At 38.4% G+C, this 21,072-nt stretch overlaps 1 protein-coding gene across 1 annotated transcript in view; it reads right to left on the reverse strand.

Annotated features, from left to right (window-relative positions):
- KCTD9 (potassium channel tetramerization domain containing 9) overlaps positions 1–20,578 on the reverse strand; it is a 28,973-nt gene extending 8,395 nt beyond the window's left edge. The window contains 6 exon segments of the mRNA NM_001260902.1: positions 2,083–2,211; positions 2,416–2,474; positions 3,089–3,185; positions 6,813–6,856; positions 8,662–8,783; positions 20,456–20,578. Of these exon segments, the coding sequence (NP_001247831.1) occupies positions 2,083–2,211; positions 2,416–2,474; positions 3,089–3,185; positions 6,813–6,856; positions 8,662–8,783; positions 20,456–20,503 (499 nt within the window). The 5' untranslated portion in view covers positions 20,504–20,578.
- Between the last annotated feature and the right edge of the window lie 494 nt (positions 20,579–21,072).

Genomic DNA, 21,072 nt, shown 5'->3' on the forward strand with positions numbered 1-21,072 from the left:
TACAATCTTTTCTGTGAAAACCAAACTCTATGGACGATAATACAATTGTAAAACAAAGGTCATCCAAGGTACAGCATCCGGCTACCACTCTGGCATACAGGGTCCACATTTCCCCTTCAAGAGGCATCCAAAGATTATGCCATTCTGGTCGGATATATATCCCCAGTGGAAACCCAACATATTATAAAAGAGGTTCTTGTGGGCCACGCTCTCAATTTGCCAAGATCTGAGTAAAGCAGAACTCTTAGGGAATGCAGCCAGGATACATTTCTAATTCTAGGTTTAGAAATAAATCTTTAAAACATCCAGAGAAGCCTCAGAAATACAAAAGACAGGCCAGGCACGGTGGCTCAACACCTGTAATCCCAGCACTTTCGGAGGCTGAGGCGGGTGGATCACTTGAGGTCAGGAGTTCGAGACCAGCCTGGCCAACACATGGTGAAACCCTGTCTCTACTAAAAAAAAAAAAAAAAAATATATATATATATATATATATATATTAGCTGGGCATTGTGGTGTGTGCCTATAATCCCAGCTACTCGGGAAGCTGAGGCAGGAGAATCACTTGAACCCAGAAGGCACAGTTTGCAGTGAGCGGAGATCACGTCATTGCACTCCAGCTTGGGTAACAGAGGGAGACTCTCTCAAAAAAAAAAAAAAAAATCAAAATCTGGATTTGAATCCCAGCTCTGCCACTCACTACTTTTTGGTGTTAGTGAAATTACTGTAGATTGTTTTAAAGCATATAATTACTTGGGCAATCTGTAGGCAATATAAAGAGTTTGGATGGAAACTGTACTAATTAAAAACAATGCTTTATAAAATGAATCCAGCAGAGAGCTCTGCTTTTTGAACACTTGCACAAATAAAAGAAATAGTTGAGAAACATGAAAAAGAAAAAACTAGCAAATCTTGGTAATAGCTTGGTTTGCAGATATGTGACAGAGCATGGATAAATATATTTCTGATGTTATTTTCTAGGCAAGTAGGATACAAAATGCTATCAATAATCTGAAGAAAAATTAAAATGGGAGAAATAGAAAGCAACAAGAATTTAGTTACAAAGTTATAGAACTAGCTAAAAGAGTCAAATAATGTCTTTTTTTTTTTTTTTTTTTTTTGCAATAGGTACATGTTAAAGGGAATATAAAGTTTGTTATAGCAACACTAGAAGTTAGTGGGTGTTTTGTATTTCACTACAGAAACTGTAAGCTAGCAGTCCTCAGGCTGATTCTGATGTATTCAGCATGTAATGTTTTCAAAATAAAAACATGTCACATAAAATTTTAGATACCCAGGTTTCTTCAAAAACCAAGGTTCTGGCACTCTACATCTGTCCACATTGCACATGGCAATGATCTGCTGAAGCTGGCAGGCATGTGACCTCAAGATCACCAACTGCCTACCACTCCTCAAGTACTAACATCACATCAACTTCAGTCACTTAGAGGCCTATTAGCATCCAAATGTGCAACCAGTGTTTTATAAGGGCTTTTGTCTACATCACCTCCATTAACCTTCACAAAAATCTTGTGATGTAGATAGGGTTGAGAGTGCTTTTAACACTCATTTTTCCAATATGACTCAGAGAAATTTTCCCCAAGTTAGTCTCCCTAAGTTAGCAAATTGTAGAATCAAATCTCTAATTGAGAATTATGATTGCAAGTCATGATTTGCCCTCTTGACTACTCTAGTTCTCACATAATGTGGAGAATATCCAGAACTTGGAGCCAAGTTACATTCATAATTCAATTTTTAAAAAAGGAAACAACAAAATCGTTTAAAGTCACTTGTCATATAGAATCTATATCAGTTTAGAATATAAAGTTGATATGTATGGCTTAGATATTTACCTATATGTACAAAGACTACCTACCTGAAGGACCACCTGTCCGTGCCTAAATCTATTTCTACACCTATATACACTCATATACATGAGAAAACATCTAGTTTAAAAAATAGAAAAAAAAATACTTTTACTTTATGGAAATATACTGTCACTGAGTGAAACAAAGTTAAAATCTTAAACTTACAAAAATGTGAGTAGTTACATAATTATATTGAAAGTCTACATAAACTCACCCAATAAATTAATGCCATCATTTACAATGAGCTGTCCATGACGCAAGTAGTTCAAAATGGGTTCAAAGTACTCAGGACTTCGGTCAATTAAGAAAGCTCCTCTATGATCTTGCTTATTTCCCCAGACACCTGTGTTACCATTATAAGAAAGAAAGTACCCCATAAACAAAAAATAAAGTCAGAAATGTATGAGGAAAAAATTGCTTAATATATCAGTAAGTTTTTACTCTTAAAAACTGACATAATTAGTAAGTACAGAAAGTCGGGAGTTATAAAGGCAGCACAGATACAAAACAGGTAAGACGAAATGTGAAACCAACGTATTACACTCACCTTTGTCCTTAAACATGTGGGCCAGCATACTGTCAGGTTCTTTATTCACTAAAGTGCTCCTAAGAATTCAGGGAAAAAAATTGATTTCTCCATTTGTCTTTATAAACAAACATATTTAAGTCAAGAGTATACTCGATCCCAGCTGCTCTCTCAAAAAGATGCATGCTACAACCTGGTAGGAGTAACGCTGGGAAACAAAAACGTGCAGTAAGTTGCCATTTATCAGATCCCTTCTAATCGGGTACTTCCTTTGATTTAAACATTTTTTAGTTTCCTTTGCTTTAAATACTTCTCTGTCTATCCTGTTAGCAAACTATTACATAATAATATTCTTGATCTTCCAAACTTACATTTTTCTGCCCTTTAATAAAAGCAGTTGTAGCCTCTACAAATTTCAGTACTGTTAATTTTTACTTATATTGTGTGTCTATTACTCAATATCTAAAAAGCATGTTCTAAAACACTGAAGTGATGCCTTTTATGCTTTCTCAGGAATGAACCATGTTTTTACTTTGTTCTTCAAAAAAACTTATAAAAAATGGTTTCAGATCACACAGTATATTTAAGCAGCATTTGAGTATCTTTTTAGGGAATCAGCAAATTGAAGAACAAATGGTACACAGTGCTCCTTTTGCATTCTCTTTCTCTCTAACACACATACACATACACCTACCGTGTAGTTGTAAAGTACCGCCCTCCAACATTTAATGTCAGCCAGTCTGTGTGGAATCCTAACAATCCCTCAGGAGGCTTAGAATCTGTCTGAGGATCTAGAGATGACATGTAGAAAATAATACAAATATTAAGATTGGGGATTCTGGGAAGACGGTAATGGCATAATTTTTAAAACTGAATACACACATAATAAAAGCATACCAGAGCTACTAGGACAGCAATACCCAAACCCACAGACTGCATCTAAAACAACACTAGGTGATAAGGTAGTCCCACCAATACCAACAGCTATAAGAGCAGCATGCTTTCAGCGCCTGTGAAAGAAAAAGCAGAGAGATGCAACAGGGTATATGATGAACCCATGAATGTGAAAGCCATCCATAGATACTGACTTCATTGCTTAATAAGTTCAGCTGAGAACAACAGATTGAGATGACCCCAAAAGTGAGTGATGCAAGTACTTTGCAGTAAGATCTGATAGGGCTGAAAATAAACTCTCAAAACCATGACCAAAATAAATGGTCAAAACTCCCTTCTATGGACAAAGCCCCACACTGATAACATGCTGGGAAAATAATCCAAGCTGAATGCAACAGAGACAACAGAGACTAAAAAAAAAAAGGACTCCAGACGAAAGTTAAGAGGTCTAATAGACCAAAATATATCAGAAAATGAGTTCTGTATGTTTTTAACACTTCACAAAAACAACAGAAAAGGGAACTCTAGAGCCATGAAATTAGAAAAACTGTCCTGTCAGCCCTCTTTTCAAGTTAAGAAAAACTAACTTCACATAAAAATGAGCAATACAAAAGGATTGATCAAATGTAATACAAAAGTGTTAAAATAATAATAATAATGTCCTTATAGATAATGCCAGAAATACCCACAAAATAGATCAAAATTATAATCTAATATTCCAAAACATGCTAAAATAAGTTTATACAAGGTATAAAATAACAATATAAACCAGGATTTACAAATTCAGAAACGTGTAGCAAGAACTCCCAAGAGAATTAGAAATAAAAGAAAAACGATTTTTAAAATAAAGACTAAAGCAAAAGAAATACAAGAGTGATTAAACACAATGACAGTGACTTAAGGGAAAGAAAAGGTAAAAAAGAGAATAGCTTGAAAAATTAAAAAGAAACGGCCACACATGGTGGCTCATAACCGTAATCCTTTGGGAGGCCGAGGCAGGTGGATTGCTTGAGCTCAGGAGTTCAAGACCAGCCTGGGCAACAGGGCAAAACCCCAAAATCCCATCTCTACAAAAAATACAAAAAAATTATCCGAGCATGGTGGCACACATCTGCAGTCCCAGCTACTGGCTGGGGGCTGAGGCAGGAGAATCACTTGAACCCAGGAGGTTGAAGCTGCAGTGAGCCAAGATCACACCACTGCCTTACAGCCTGAGTGACGAAGTGAGGCCCTGTCTCAAAAAAATAAATAAATAAAATACAAAGAAAAGAAAAGAAAGTTTCAAATGTAAAAGACAAGTGTAAAAGATCCACCATACATACAATAGAGTCCTGAAAGAAGGAAATCAAATCAAAGTGAACAAAATAAAAATGTAAACTTCAAGAAAACTGTACTGAAATTTTAAAATACACACACTTGAAACTATATATTGAAAGGATCCATCACATACTGAGAAAACCAATTCAGAACAACTCAGAACACCAAAAAATATTCTACTAAAATTACTGTACTTTAAAGAAAGAGAAATATCCTTTGGGTGATCTATGAAAAATAATCACATAAGAAAGATCAGATTTTTTGAGACCAACACCTCAAGCCAGAATAAAATGCAGTAACGTATTTAAGATATTCAAAGAAAAATGATGTGAACCAAGGATTTTTCAATAGCTTCACTGAGGTATAATTAACACAGAACAAATTACACATACTAAAGTTTATAATAAGCGTTGACATAAAATTTTATACCAAAATCATATAAAGATGGTGGATGGCAATGACATCTTGCCACTGGAAGATGTCAGAGACTATTGTTCTCATAGTTTCTTGGAGAGAAATCTACTAGAGAACAAGTTTCAGATAACCACTGGAAACATAACAAAAGGATGGAGGTAAATGTACGCTTGAAGAAGTAAAACTAAATGAGAGTATAAAGGGAGACAGTATGGTATACAATGGCTGTATGTTCTGACAATGCAGAAACAATACAATTATTTTTAAGTAAGGGGAGAAAGGATTTAGCATATGAAAAACATTTAACTGTTTTTAGTAATTATATTGGTACTGAAAGTATTGGGTTTGTTACGCTGACATTTTTAGATGTGTTCTGTATGGGGTATAGTAAATGAGTAATTATGTGACATTATAATTCTATTAGTCCCTGTGTCCCTGAAAGTCAGTATTATTGATATAGAAAAAGGAGACACAGATGTAAGAACAGAAGAGGAAAAGTAAAAACCTTATAATCCTTAATATAAACTTTAAGTATTAGTATGAACCCATGAGTTATTTCATCTATCCATATTGTGTTATATATGATATGTAAACTTTCTATCCTATAACATATATACAAATTTTATCTCTACCTATATATTTTCAGTTCTGTCCACCAAAAAGCATAGCAACAATGATAAACCCAATAACAAACAGCCTCCCTAGCTCCCAGATTTGTCTTGGAAAGACACTTCCCACTAAAAAAAATCAAGGCTTGTTGGAAAAATGTTGATCCAGGTCTGAGACAGGAAAAGGCTTTAAGATGAACACCTGTTATTCCAGATAATAAGAAAGCTATAAAATCCAACAGGGCTTGTTAAAAAGACCTGAAGAGATTTCCAGTGGCCAAAAATTAAGACAATCTGAACACCAATAAATGCAGAGGATGAAAATATACCAAATATTTTAAAATCCATCAGTTAACAATAAAAAAAAAACCTTAATTGATCATTTTTTATTGTGTTTGTATGCAGTGGACCAATTAAGTGATCGTTGCCTGCCAATCACTGTTAGGCCAATGGATAAAAGAAGATGAGGAAAAGTTCTTACTCACAGTTTTAAGGTAGAGACAGACAGACAAGAGTATGCACTTACTTCCAAGTTGACAATTGCCTGTGCATCAATCCTGAGAACTACTTCCACTCACCAAATACAATTAGTATGATGCTTTAAAAAATACTTAAATATTCAGTGTTGACTGTATGGATCTAAATAAATCAAATACTTTATCTTACTTTTGGCCTTTTCTTTTGAGATATACAACTATAAGCTTTCTTCCAAATCAAAGGGTAGTGTGTGTGCACACCCATGTTTGTGGTTGATACCAAGTTATTTTTTGACTGATCTGATCACTGTGAAATACTGTCAAACACTACTTATGCAAGCAATATTTACTCACAAATATGTAATACAACATGTAGAAAAATTTTGACATTTACTATCAAAGAAAAAATTCTGAAACAATTGTTTCTAAAATCAAAACTACCTTACTATGTTATAGTTAATGAATATGTACACCTTGAAAGCATTTTAAAGGCATGTAAAAGATGAAGCATCCATAATAAACTACGATCATATAGTAAAAAATTTAACACATACACCCAATGTAGAATCAAAAAGTGTGAAGATCTGAATACAGCCATAAGATCATTTTTGATGTTTAAGCTTAATAGCCCCATTTAAAGTAATTGCCATTCCATCTTTTTTTTTTTTTTTTTTTTTGGCAGATAAAACTGGCTTTTAAAGTCACTTACCAATAAATGGCTCTCCTTCACAAACAAACAAAACATCATCATCCCTGGGGAAATCAAAATTTAAAAAGCCACCATCAAAATCTAAAAATCACATTAATTATCTGTTGCTTATAGGAATTATTCCTTAGAATTATATAGACAATAGGTTTTGCTATCAATCTAGACTGCAAAGAAGCTAAGTTTCCAATGCTTTGTTTAGCTCCCTGAACTTAACTGTCTTTGAATTTAAATTCAAAAATAAGATCTTGCACATGAAAGTACTTTTGAAATGGGGGGGAAAATCCCACTACACAAATTATGTGAGTTCAGCTTTCTTATCAACTGAGAATGAATAATTATGCTCAAAGGATAGATTAAAGCCACAGCTAACTCCTCTTTTTTTCTTTACCTTTTTTTTTACCCCTAAATCATTAGCTGTTGTGTGCTTTGGAGATGAAATAAACTGTCATATTAAATCTAGGAAAAATATAGCTGGAAGTAACTCTGCTGTCAGTGTTTACCCACTACAGATCCACCATACACCCAAATGTAAATGGTTGCACATAACCCACAGTTCTAGACAATCAGTGTACATCCTCTTCCTCAACCCATTACACCAGATAACGTATTGTGAACCTAAAACGAATAAGTCGGTATTTTATAGCTCAGAAGGCTTCAGTTATAACCTTCCATTGTAGAAGTTTTTATTTCCTATAGGACATCACAGGACACATTAAATTTTTCTAAGAAGCAGAGTTTGTGCTTGTTAAGGAGAAAGTTAGGTTGATGAGGACCATCATCCAACAATGTGACTCAGTTTTCCTTAGAAACTGAAAGAAGCTGGGAGATACATATTGAAAAACTCGAAATTATCCTAATTTATTTGGATTTAAAATGTAGTATATAGTATTTCCTACTTGTTCACCATGCCAATTTACTGTTTTCAGATTAGTATAAAAATCTGGTTTTTTTTTTCATTAACAAAACCCAATTAGCTGTATGACCTGAGTGAGTCCTCAGCTTCACAGGTAATTCGTTTCCTCGTCTGTAAAATGAAGGGTCTAGAACTGATTCACTGCAAAAGCAGTATACTATATTGAAAGGTCATTTTGATCTGGATTTATACAGAGACTCTGTGTATTATTGTAACTTAAAGCATCATTATCTTCACATCATTGATAAAAAAACTCATGCTCTGCCAATCAAATGGTATAACTCAGGCAAAGCAATTATAACATAACTGGCATAGTCAACACTTAATTTGTGTTCCCTTTACCATCTTCTTTGTTAAGCATCTTCCTGCTCCAAAATACTCTGACCTCGTGAAGATGAAGTAAGGTGAACTACACACTTGTTTTAAAGAGATGAATCTGCCTGGGATATTTAAAGAACAAACAAATAAGTCTATAATTATGGTGGATCACTGGTGATATCTCTACTTAGAATTATATCATATTTATAAAGTTTTCACAAAATCTGGCCTTTGTAATATTTATAAAATGCAAAGCATTTCTTAGGAAATGATTAACAAGCAGGTGCATATAAAAGTGAAGAGATGAATTAGATTTCTAACGTTAAAAACTGCATGTCTTATTAGATCCTGCTGTAGTACCACAAAGAAGAAATTCCTCATAGCCATATATGAACTATGCAGAAAGACTATCAGTATACTGAAATGTATACTAAGGGTTTTCTAGCTGATCAATACAGCTTAAGCCCAAATGATTTAAATTCCAAAGAGCAAATTCTAGGTAATCACTTGCCAAAATCCTGTATTCTTAACAGTGATTAAACTACTGCTTAAGGGAAACAGCATAGCACCAAGAAGTTGAGGCACACTGTTGACAGCTTATAAAAAGGTGAAGGTTACCTGATCAAAGCAATATCATCAATCAGTCCACCTTTCCCATTATATACACTGGTGGCTTTTATGCCGAGTTTACTGCTGGCCACAGAAAGCAAATCAGATAAAGTTCCATATACAGCAACCACCTGTAAATACACCAGATTAATATGAACAACTTATTTAATAAATGTTATCCCAACAAGTTACAAACCATCACAGTAAAACAGGGCTAAAAAGAGTATCATATAAAAGGAGACTTCAACAGGTTCTTAACAGTGCCCCCTTTTCTTCTATGACTCATTTATTCACTTGGTGCCTAAAATTGTCGAATCCTAAACTAGAACATAAGAAATCATCTCTGACCAAAACAATCTACAATCCTAAGGTGCGTTAAATAGCACTCCAGTTGTGAAGTAAGATAGACCCACACTTCAATCTAGAGTCTGACATTTTCTAGCTGTCAACTTGAGTCAACCTATTGATGCTTCTGTTGCTTTAACTAAAAATGAAGAAAATAGTAGCACCTACTTCAGAAGGTTATTACGAATTCATGCATAAGAGCTTGGCAAAGAGACTGAGACCTAGTAAGTCCCTATTATGTTGTCCTTTTATTATTTATTTATTTGAATGGTGCACCCTTAGAATAGGAGTCCACTGGTGCTGTTTATTATATCATTATCTACATAAACTACCATAGAAAATATAACTTCCTACCTCATTTATTTAATTCTTCATTAACTAAGACAGATTTTAGCATCTAACATTAAGAATACAGCAAACAGCTGGGTGACAAGGAATTGATCTGTCCTGCTGTGAATCCAGCATTCTGATATATGTGTAAGATACATGCAACTGTTTAAGCAAGGGGGCTGACAATCTCTACATGTAAGTGAATTTTGTGCCCTGGTCCTAACTGTAACTATGGGTTCCCAGCGGCTGAGTTGTACAGTTGCACCATTATTAGTTATGACCTCTGAAAGTTAGGAATAAAAAGTAGGAGAGGGTCGGGCGCAGTGGTTCAAGCCTGTAATCCCAGCACTTTGTAAGGCTGAGACTGGCAGAGCACTTAAGGACTGGAGTTTGACCAGCCAGACCAAAATGGAGAAACCCTATCTTTACTAAAATACAAAAATCAGTCAGGTGTGGTGGCACATGCCTGTAGCTACTCCAGAGGCTGACGCATGAGAATTGCTTGAACCCGGGAGACAGAGGCTGCAGTGAGCCAAGGTTGCACCACTGCACTCCAGCCTGTGTGACTGAGCAAGCCTCTGTCTCCCCCACAAAAAAAAGAAAAAGAAGTACGTGAAGAGCTAAACATGAAGCACAATCATCTAGCTCATGGATGTCCCAAGATCATATGTCAAGATGCCATATGAAGTGAGCACTAAGGCTGGTCCTCTGTCCACCAGTGACTGGAATACAGTGGAGAGTTTCTAGTTAAATAAATAAAGTAAATGGAGGCCATAGAAAAAGCTGCTTGATAACAAAGAGTGTGCAGTTTTTCAAAAGCAGAGTACTCAGATTCCAACTTTTTTCTCTTGGATCAGAAGGATGAAAGAGAGAAGAGTGCTGGAGCATTTTGGAAAGTGTTGAAGGCGAGAAAAATGTAAGCGGAACCAAGTTCATTATTAAAAATAATGCATAACCCAACTGTCTATAAGCAGGTAATTGTATAAATATGGTATAGACATACAACTGAATATTATTCAGCAATAAGAAACAATGAGGCCAGGTACAGTGGCTGATGCCTGTAATCCCAGCACTTTGAGAGGCTGAGGCAGGTGGATCGCTTCGAGACCCACCTGGCCAACATGGTGAAACATGGTCTTTACAAAAAAAAAATACAAAAAGTAGCAAAGATGGTGGCACATCCCTGTAGTCTCAGCTGCTTGGGAGGCCAAGGTGGGAGGATGACCTGAGCCTGCCAAGTCAAGGCTGCAGTGAGCCAAGATCATACCACTGTACTCCAGCCTGGACATGATGGGATGGAAAAGAAAAAAGGAAAAGAGAAAGGAAAGGAAAAAGGAAAAAAAAGGGAAAAGGAAAGGAAAGGAAAGAAAAAAGAAAATGAAAGGAAAGAAGAGAAGAGACATGAATTCTGACACGTTACAACATGGATGAACCTTTGTGACCGTATGCTAAATGAAGTAAGCCAATAAGAAAAGGATAAATATTCTAAGATACCACTCACATGAAAGTACCCAAAACAGGCAAATTCATAGAGATAGAAAGCAGAATAAACGTTACCAAGGCATAGATGGGAATGGAGAGTTATTTCTTAATGGGTACAATTTCTGTTTGGGATGATGACCAAGTACTGGAAATAAACAGTGGTGATGGTTACACACATTGCGAATGTAAACAATGTCAATGAATTACACATTTAAAAAATGGTTAAAATAATAAATTTTGTTCTATCTTCTATCACAATAAAAAAATAATGCAAAGCACTAGGCGCAGTGTCCTACACACAGCAGGCTTGCCACAAATAATTAAAGCCTGAGTAAAATATGTCCCCCATATTTCCTATGATTGTTCACCTCTGCAACACAGTGAGGAATTCTGTAATTGCATTATACACATTCCTGGGAAAAAGGTAAGAGAAATATAGTACCTAGGGCATTGCACATGGCAAAGCTGGGGTTGTGTTAAGGCAAAGAACATGAAGAAAGTAAAGACAGAGAAGAGAGAAGCAAACATGCAAAGGAGCAAGAGACTGACCACAGCAGATGCAAAACAACTTCTGCAGTCAGAAGGTACTGAGAGGAGGGTAAGAAGCACCTCTTTCCCAATTCAATGTTCTTGGCATAGTTGCCATTATACAAATAATTTTCTAAATCTTTCGTTTCCCTCTTATTTACCTCTGGCCCTTGTATCTCAATATGGCTTTCTTTTGCCTGATATCCCCTCCTTGCCCTAACATCAACTTTCTTCCTCAGTATCACTTTCACTGCTCTTTCATCCATACCATAAAATAGATGCAAGTTGAATGCACCTGCCTGTATTATCCTTCTGTGATTAACATATTATAGCTTAAGATCTTATATGACTTATTCAAAATACACTAACTTGAATTGTCGTTTACTTCTATAGGATTGACTTGGTTTTTCTGTTGGTTAGCTGTCTTCCGATGAAAATAAAGGCCACCTGCCATGTTTTAAAGCTGTGCTGTCCAATGTGGAAACCACAAGCTTCATGAGTCTATTTAAATTTTAATGTATTAAAATTAAAAGTTAAAATGCAGTTCAGTCACACTAGCCACATTTCAAGTGCTCAACTGCCACACTGGCTAGTGGTTTCCATATTGAATAGCACAGATTTCCATCATCTCAGTAGTTCTATCAGACAGTGCCATTCTGAAGAGCAGAATAAAATGAAAAAGAAGGAAAAAAAAAAACCACTATTTTAATTCTATTAGGCTTTCCCATGACATAGGAACCCAAAGTAACAAATTGATGAAATACAACTCAAGACCTGTTTGTTGTTTTATTCAGAGGGTTAGGATGTTGCCATCTTCCATTTCTTCCCCACTGAAGTCAAATGTGACCAGATGAGAGAAAAAAAATCACACATACTATTTGGCAAGGACTATTCTCAAGGCAATCAAAGTACAATAGGTGTCTCCTTGAAGGCTGTAAAACTACTAAAGGAGCACAGACTAGGTATAAACTGAATTCAACTTTTATTTTATTGCCACTTAAATCAATCTTAATAAAGTATCAAGAACAATTTACCATATCACTAAGTATTTTCTAATCTGGCTGTCTGCCTGGATCCTAAAGGTCCAGTAAAAATATTAATTTGCAAAAAGTTGCTATGAATTCTGTGAACAGAGGTGACTACCCCTTGGTAAAGCTGATAAGCAGCACTAAAGAAGTACATCCCTGGCCGGGCGCGGTGGCTCAAGCCTGTAATCCCAGCACTTTGGGAGGCCGAGACGGGCGGATCACGAGGTCAGGAGATCGAGACCATCCTGGCTAACACAATGAAACCCCATCTCCACTAAAAATACAAAAAAAATTAGCCGGGCGTGGTGGCGGCGCCTGTAGTCCCAGCTACTCGGGAGGCTGAGGCAGGAGAATGGCGGGAACCCGGGAGGCGGAGCTTGCAGTGAGCCGGAGCTTGCAGTGAGCCGAGATCGCGCCACTGCACTCCAGCCTGGGCGACAGAGCGAGACTCCGCCTCAAAAAAAAAAAAAAAAAAAAAAAAGAAGTACATCCCTGAGTTGTTCTACTAATAACCGCCATAGGTTCAAATTGAAGGATCCACCTAGCTAAATGGTACATTACCTGGCTTATAGCAGGTCTTTGATAAGTATTTCTTAAATGTTGAGTGTTGAACTAGGACACGCCTTTTTTGTGTGACAATCAGTCATATTCATTTAAAACAGTCACACTGTCATTAGGGTAAAAAAAAACACAGTATAAATGCAATTCTAAAGCAATCTGGGCACAGTGGCTCATGCCTGTAATGCTGGCACTTTTTGGAAGGCCAAGGTAGTAGGATCACCTGAGGTCAGGAGTTCAAGACCAGCCTGGCCAACATAGCAAAACCGTGCCACCACACCCAGCTAATTTTTACATTTTTAGTAGAGACGGGGTTTCACCATGTTGGCCAGGAGGATGTCGATCTCTTGACCTCGTGATCCACCCACCTCAGCCTCCCAAAGTGCTGGGATTACAGGCGTGAGCCACCACGTCCAGCTGAGTTTGTTGTTTTATTTTGTTTGTTTTCCAAATTTGTTACAACGAACCTTTATTAATTTTGTAATAAGGGGGGAAAGTTTTAATTTATTTTAAGGTCTCCATAGCTCCAGATACTAGTTCTACAAATAAAATTAACAGTTTACAATCAGGCAGTTAACAATTTCCTTTAAGTGAAATGACCAAAGGGTAGTCAATTAGAGAAAATAGAATTAAAATTAATACAAAGAATCTTATAGTTCTAGAAATTTGAAAATTTCCCTCGATTTGGGCCAATATACTTATTTTCACTTGGAGGGCTATTCTTGACATTTGTTTTCCAACTAGTCATTCGAGCATACTAACAATACCAAACAAATAAAAAGGAGTTATATTGTAATACTAATATTCATATATTCAAAATCTCTGTATCTTAAACTAATTAGAAAGCAGATTTTAAAATATGTATCAACATAAATTTGTTATACATATAGAAAAGATGATTAAGTTAGATTGGCACATGTATTCTTTATACAACAACTCTGTTGAGAAAGAGGAACGATAAAAATCTTGTGTATCATGGGCATAAGCTCCAGTGAGTATGTACTAAGTTTGTTGTTGTCCTCATACTGAGCCAAAGAAATCATAAAATGATAGTGCTTACAAAGATCATTTGCTTTCTATGTGTTGTCTCCACCATGTGGGCCTGATGTTTCCATGTCACTGTGATTATCTACTTTAATAACTTAGGCCCTAAGAACAGAAGCATTTTACAGAGTAAATTGAGAAGCATGTCTATTAAAGTTCATGATGACTGTATTATACTACTGTTCAGAGTCAATTCTTTTTAAATTTCAGATCCCATGACAAGTGAAAGCTGTCTATGAGTTGGAAAGTAAAAGGACACCATGTCTAGTAGGATTGGCTAGTTTTAATTTGCCTTTAAACACAATTTTCAAATTGTAACCTATATTATTTAAATTTAAAAATTAAAACCTGCACACGTACATAAAATATTTTTTCTTTACCCACAATATTTATTACATAATACACAAGGAATACTTGTTGAATTTATGCAGGCTGATTTACCTAACAAAATCACCAATCACAATTAATAGCTAAATGTAGAACTCAATTTTCTCTACCTATACTTTTAGTCAAATAAATTTTAAATATTTACATGAGCTGATTCTTTAAAAGGTGAGATAATTAACTCTAAGGTGAAAAAAGAAAATATTTAAAATGGAAAATGTTGACAATACCAAGTGCTGGAGTAGTTGTAGCCCAATGGGGAAGTTTCATGCAGTGCTGGTGGGAATATAAATTACTGCAATGACTTTGAAAAAAATCTGGCATTATTTTACAAAACTGAATATTTACATTACTTAACACCCAATAATTACAACTACGTGTCTATACCTTAGAGTGGTGGTTCTCACATGTGTGATCCTGTCACCTAGAGCATCTGAATCACATTTCACCTGCAAATTAAAAATGCACATTCCTACCCCATCCCAGACCTGCTGAATATTAACCTTTGGGGATGAAGTCCAGCGGTTTTCTCAAATTCTCCTCCTCCTTCAAGTGACTCTGATGCATGCTAAAGTTTGAGAACTACTTCCCTAGAAAAATGCTTGCTGCTGTGCACCAGGATACATATATAGAAATATTCATGACAGCACTGTTAATTTAACAACAAAATATAAAGAAAATAACCTAATGTCCACTGACAGTATTTGTATAGCATGTACTTTAATAAAGCAGTAAAAAGGAATAAATTATCACTATGTCAGATATTATGGTTAGAACAAAATTATACTGAATGAAAAAAGCAAGGACTGGCCTGGCATGGTGGCTCATGCCTGTAGTCCCAGCACCTTGGGAGACTGAGGACGGAGGACTGCTTGAGGTCAGGAGTTTGAGACCAGCCTGGGCAATAGAGAAGACATTGTCTCCACAAAAAACTATATACAGTATAATATCAATTTGAGATACAGTATGTCCCGGAGCTGATTTTTTAAAAATGGCTAGGCGCAGTGGCTCACGCCTGTAATCCCAATACTTTGGGCGGCCGAGACAGGCAGATGAGGTCAGCTGAGACCAGCCTGACCAACATGGTGAAACCCCGTCTCTACTAAAAATAGAAAAATTAGCCGTGAGTGCTGGCAAGCTCCTGTAATTCCAGCTACTCAGGAGGCTGAGGCAGGAGAATCACTTGAACCCAGGCTGTCAGAGGTTGCAGTGAGCCAAGATCGCACCACTGCACTCTAGCCTGGGCAACAGTGCGAGACCCTGTCTTAAAAAAAAAAAAAAAAGGGTAATTTAGTTATGCATATATATGTGACAAAACTATTGATTTAAAAACACACACACACAGCAAAGAGAAAAACAAAACAGAGGTACAGGAAAGTGGATGAGCACATTATGTTATTGATAACATGCTACTTCTCGGGTTGTCTGGCAGACTTACAGATATTTTCTATATTATGTTCCTCTTAATTTTTATGTACATTCTTTATTGTATTCTTTACTATGTATCAAATATATTAAGAAATGTTCAAGCTTAAAAAGTGGGCTCTCACTAGGTTCTTTTTTTTTTTTTTTTTTTTTTTGAGACGGAGTCTCGCTCTGCCGCCCAGGCTGGAGTGCAGTGGCCAGATCTCAGCTCACTGCAAGCTCCGCCTCCCGGGTTCACGCCATTCTCCTGCCTCAGCCTCCCGAGTAGTTGGGACTACAGGCGCCCGCCACCGCGCCCGGCTAGTTTTTTGTATTTTTTAGTAGAGACGGGGTTTCACCGTGTTAGCCAGGATGGTCTCGATCTCCTGACCTCGTGATCCGCCCGTCTCGGCCTCCCAAAGTGCTGGGATTACAGGCTTGAGCCACCGCGCCCGGCCTAGGTTCTTATTAATGTTTAGACTTCAGAGGCAGAGGTTCACATAAAATTTTCACCTTCCTCCAACTCTAACAACGTCATGGATTCAAACTGGCATACTTACTACCAACAACACATTTCTTTTTCATTCTTTGTTGTTGTTGTTGTTTTAGAGATGGGATCTCACTCTGTTGTCCAGGTTCGTCTTGAACTCCTGAACTTCAGCAATCCTCCCACCTCAGCCTCTCAAAGTGCTGGGATTACAGGCATGAGTCATTGTGCCTGCCCCCAACAACATGTTTCTGACCTAATACCAAAACCTGAAAAAAAGTTATTTCTTGGACCAAGAATGAAAATACGGTACAGAATGAAAGTATTTCCTACCCTGTTTGCCATGTTTGGCATGATGCCACGTACTCAGAGGGCATTTACTAAGTGTTCACTGAATGAATGAATGAATGATGAATTAATCAGTATACAAAAGGCCTAGGACTTGCACAGCTCATCAATGAATATTCTGAAGTAAAAAAAGCACTCTGTGTTCAAGACATGCAGAAATTCTGCACTGACATTAAGTTGCTCAGAAGCCACACACTGCATTCAGATGCGCAAGTCCCCATTTCAATTTCCTTAATGCCAACTCTTACAGGGAATATTAAAAAGAATAATGAAAATGTTGAGGCACATGGAAAAAGGATGACAGGCACAACATAACTGACTCTTTTGGAGCAGTTTTAAAAAACAACAAAAAACCCTCAAAATTTAAATTAAATATTCCAGTGATTAGAACTAAGGCCTTCAAATGTTTCTGACCACACACCCCAATGGTAACACACTTTTGGGCATGTGCTCAAACATCTGTATATTTATGTAGTTACAAACCATATTCCACTATTAGAAAGTACATGTTTTCCCAAATGATGAGGACTTTTAGTGACTTAGACTATGAATCAGCCAGTAAGAATCTCCTAAATATTTATCATTAAATTTAGTGAAATTCTGCCAAATACAGGATTGACTTTAAACATCAAAATAAGCCGGGTGTGGTGGCTCATGCCTGTAATCCTAGCACTTTGGGAGGCCAAGGCAGGTGGATCACCTAAGGTCAAGAGTTCAGGACTAGCCTGGCCAACATGGTGAAACCCTGTCTCTACCAAAAATACAAAAATTAGTCCCAAGTTATGCAAGAGGCGGAGTCAGGAGAATAGCTTTAACTTGGAGGGTGGAGGTTGCAGTGAGCTGAGATCACGCCACTGCACTCCAGCCTGAGTGGAAGAGCAAACCGCTGTATCAAATAAATAAATAAATATAAAGATAAAAGTAAAAAACGAAAACCAAAAAATAAAATCAGAAAAGAAAAAAAATCTGAAGCCATTTGTCTTCATGTCCTAGAAAGTATTTCTAAATATCTTGCTAACTAGGATGACTCATCCTGTCAATGGCTAATATTTCAAAGAATAACATACACTTAGGGAGAGGCTGATTATTAATAGCAATTAATAAATAGGACTTCAACTAGTCTTCTTGAAAACTCAGCACTGTTTCAACTTCTCAGGCCCAAAGAGATCCACTCTTTTTTTAGTCTCATGGTTTATACATACTAGGAGAAGTGGCAGCTCCTGCCATTTCCTCATTGTTTACTTGTGCTTGCATAATTCATATTGACTTCAAGCTGCAGTTTCTTTGAAGTAATCCTTTAAGATCACTTGGCATTTTGGTGAGGGTTAATTTAGTTAAAACTAGATATAAATCTTAACGTGGCAGTTGTAAGCTTCCACAGCACAATGTCAATGACAACCAATCAGTGAAGAAGCCACTATTAATTAACCTTTTCACATGTGAAGGCCCTCCCTTCTTACAGGAGACCTGAGACCAGCTGACATGTTCAATGACTGGAGGCACCTGTGTCTTTCCAGATCCAAAAAATCACGTTTCCATATTATTTTATATTTTTAAGTGTAAGATACAAACAAAAGGTATATTTCTTCCTGACCTCCAATAAATCATCTTGGACACCGTCCGTGGTGTGCCATCTCACTCTGGAAACCACTGTTCAGAGAATGCATAGCCCTCTCTCCAACATCAAATACATTCACCACTAGTTACATTTATTCAATACACAGAAAATTCGTGGTGAGCATGTAACACAGCACCTTGGAAGAATTCTCTGCCTCTCCACACCTTTCCCCGGGCTTTATAGTCCCACAGTCTGGTAACCACTAAACAAGCTATAAGAGGGAAACTTATTTGAAAAAAAACAGATTATTCTTATAACCAGGAAATAAAAGCAGAAGCGAGGTAAAGGAGATAAAGTAAGTGGTACAGATATTCCAACTGGTGGATGGGAAATCAAATTCTGTTCTATTTGAGTAGCACTTTTCCCTAGCTTATTCTTAATGAACATTCATGTCATGATCATGCCAATCCAATTAGTCACTTTATATATAAAAATGCAAGCTGTTATGTATTATGTAGCTCTTTTGTCAAATAAGAGTAATTATAAAATTTTTTAATCAACTGAAAGGAGAGAAAGCACTGCCAACGTTATCTTAGAATATGTTCATCAGCTGAGCAGTGAAGATCACGGCTTTGTTTCTTTTTATCTAGTATTCTCCAGTTTGGATTTTTATGATCGTTGTAACATGAACATATTCATATTTAATTATTTGAGATGCATTTCCCCCAATCTTCTGAGATTCTCTAGCAGAATATTTTTAAAGTAAATAAAATTTAAATCCAAGAATGTAGTCAAAACTAGATAGTTTAAAAAAAATCCGTGTGAACAATATGGAAAGACCAACTCAGTTAATTTTTGACAACCAAATTGAGTGGATTCGGGAGAGATTTAGAGCAAAAATATTTATGACTAGGTCTAAATATTTGTCTTCCATGAGTAACATAGCAGAGATACTGCATTAAAAAGGTCAATCGGAAGTTTGTTTTTGAGAAATATTACCAATTTTGGATATACTCAATCTTTAATCTTAGAGTAACAACATACGTTTTAGATAACACCAGCTAACTACAGAACAGGTTTAGAAAAAGTTAATAGTGATGAGAAATGTAAACTTCGTGAGCATATTTTCGGGGTAGCATTCATGATAACTCGAGAACTCGAATTTATACCAATTCTGTTTTAAAATGAGTATTAAATCTCTAGGACCAGAAGAACACAAAATTATAGCCAACAAACCACACTCTGGTTCGAATTTTCAGGGCATGTTTACTCTACACTGAATAATGGGAAAGCCATTTTTAATGCCACTGGACAATTTCACTATTTAAAAATTTACAGTGTTTCCCGAATGTGCAGGCACCAGAGTATTTTGGCAACTAACACAGTGAAACCCATTTACCTTTACCTTAGACTCGTAAAGGCTGAGTTACTTCTGGGTGTCATTTAGCAACGCAGTAAATGTCTGCCTTGAACAGTCAAAATTTCCCAAAGTAGCAGAACAACTTTCATGGGTGGGGCAAAAGGCTGGGAAGGAAGAGAATTCATTTTGGCTTGCTCCAGCGCTGGAAGAACACTTAGCACCACACCCTCCGCAAAGGCCTACCTAACACAGCAAAGGCGACTGTCAAATCGATCCCTTTTGGGTCTGCTGTCCCCGTCCTCTAGGGAATCAAAATAAGGCAAAATAATAAAACGAGTACAGAGAAGTTTGGCGGCGTCGGGGAGTGGGGGCTTGAGGCATCTCAGAGAGAAGGGCAAAAATCAACAAGAAAATGCCCCCATTTTTAAAATCCTGTCTTCGACCTCGGATGGGAGATTTTGTTTATCCACGGGCAGTTTACTTCTGTCTCCCTGACCCAGCTCCACAGGCTCTGGTGCTCGCCGCCACTTTCCGAGCAGACCATTACTCAGCACGGGAGCCGGCGCGCCTCCTCCCGCAGGCGGGAGCGGGGTCTCGGGGACAGGCGGGAAGAAGCGCGACCGCCCGGGCGCCCAGGTGACCGCGGCCCTCTCCGCTCCCCAGTCCCCGCGCCCCCTGCACCGCGCATCCGGGAGCCCCGGAGCCCCCGGCCCGACCCGCGCCGGCCCCCAGGCAGCTGAGGCGCCGAAGGGCAGGCTCGGGGACAGGGGTCCTGAGGGTCGGGAGGAGGCCGCGGGGACCCTGTGCTGTCCCCGGGCGCCCCCAGCCCGCGCACGCCCACCTCCCAGCCCCTCTGCCCAACTTCACGGCTGCCCCGCCAGCCGGGTCCGCACCCTCCACCCTCGCCCCGACCCACGGCCCGCCGCGCCCACTCACGCCCCCGTTACCTTTCCGTTCTTAGGGCTGCCGTTCAGGAACAGGGTCACCCGCCTCATCGCGCTGCCCCCGCTGGGTCCTGAGTGAGCCGCCACCCTCCCACCTGGTCCTACTCCCACCTTTTTCTCCTCCCGCCCTTCCCCTCCCTCCACCCACTCGGATTCGCCTCCCTTCGCCACCTTCCTGCCCTTGGGGACACACCACACACACGCACTCTGTCCCACACCCAGGGCTCGGCCGGTCCTCCTTCCCACCCCGCCCCTAGGCTCCTCAGCCTGCCTGGGGCCCTTCCCCCACCTCTCCGAGACTGACATTCAGCCTACCAACCAACCTGCGTCACCGGCCAGGGTCCAGCCAATCAGCACCCAGTATCGGGCGGGCCCTGGCTAACCTAGCCGGGATGGAGGGAGGGAAGAGACGCTGAAGGCTAGTAGACGGGAAGGGGCATCAGCCAATCAGAGAGGCTCCTGGAGCCGGACGGCGACTTACAGCGTTACTGAGCAGGCGCACACTCAAGTCTAGGTAGCGCTCATCTGCATACGAGGGCGGGGTCTACGGAAAGGAGGTGGAGCGCTGAAAGGGACCCAAGCACCAGTCAGCCCCTCCTCCTGCGTTAGCCCCGCCCACA

The sequence above is a fragment of the Macaca mulatta genome, chromosome 8, assembly GCF_049350105.2.
Source record: "Macaca mulatta isolate MMU2019108-1 chromosome 8, T2T-MMU8v2.0, whole genome shotgun sequence".
In the NCBI taxonomy this organism is placed as follows: domain Eukaryota; kingdom Metazoa; phylum Chordata; class Mammalia; order Primates; family Cercopithecidae; genus Macaca; species Macaca mulatta.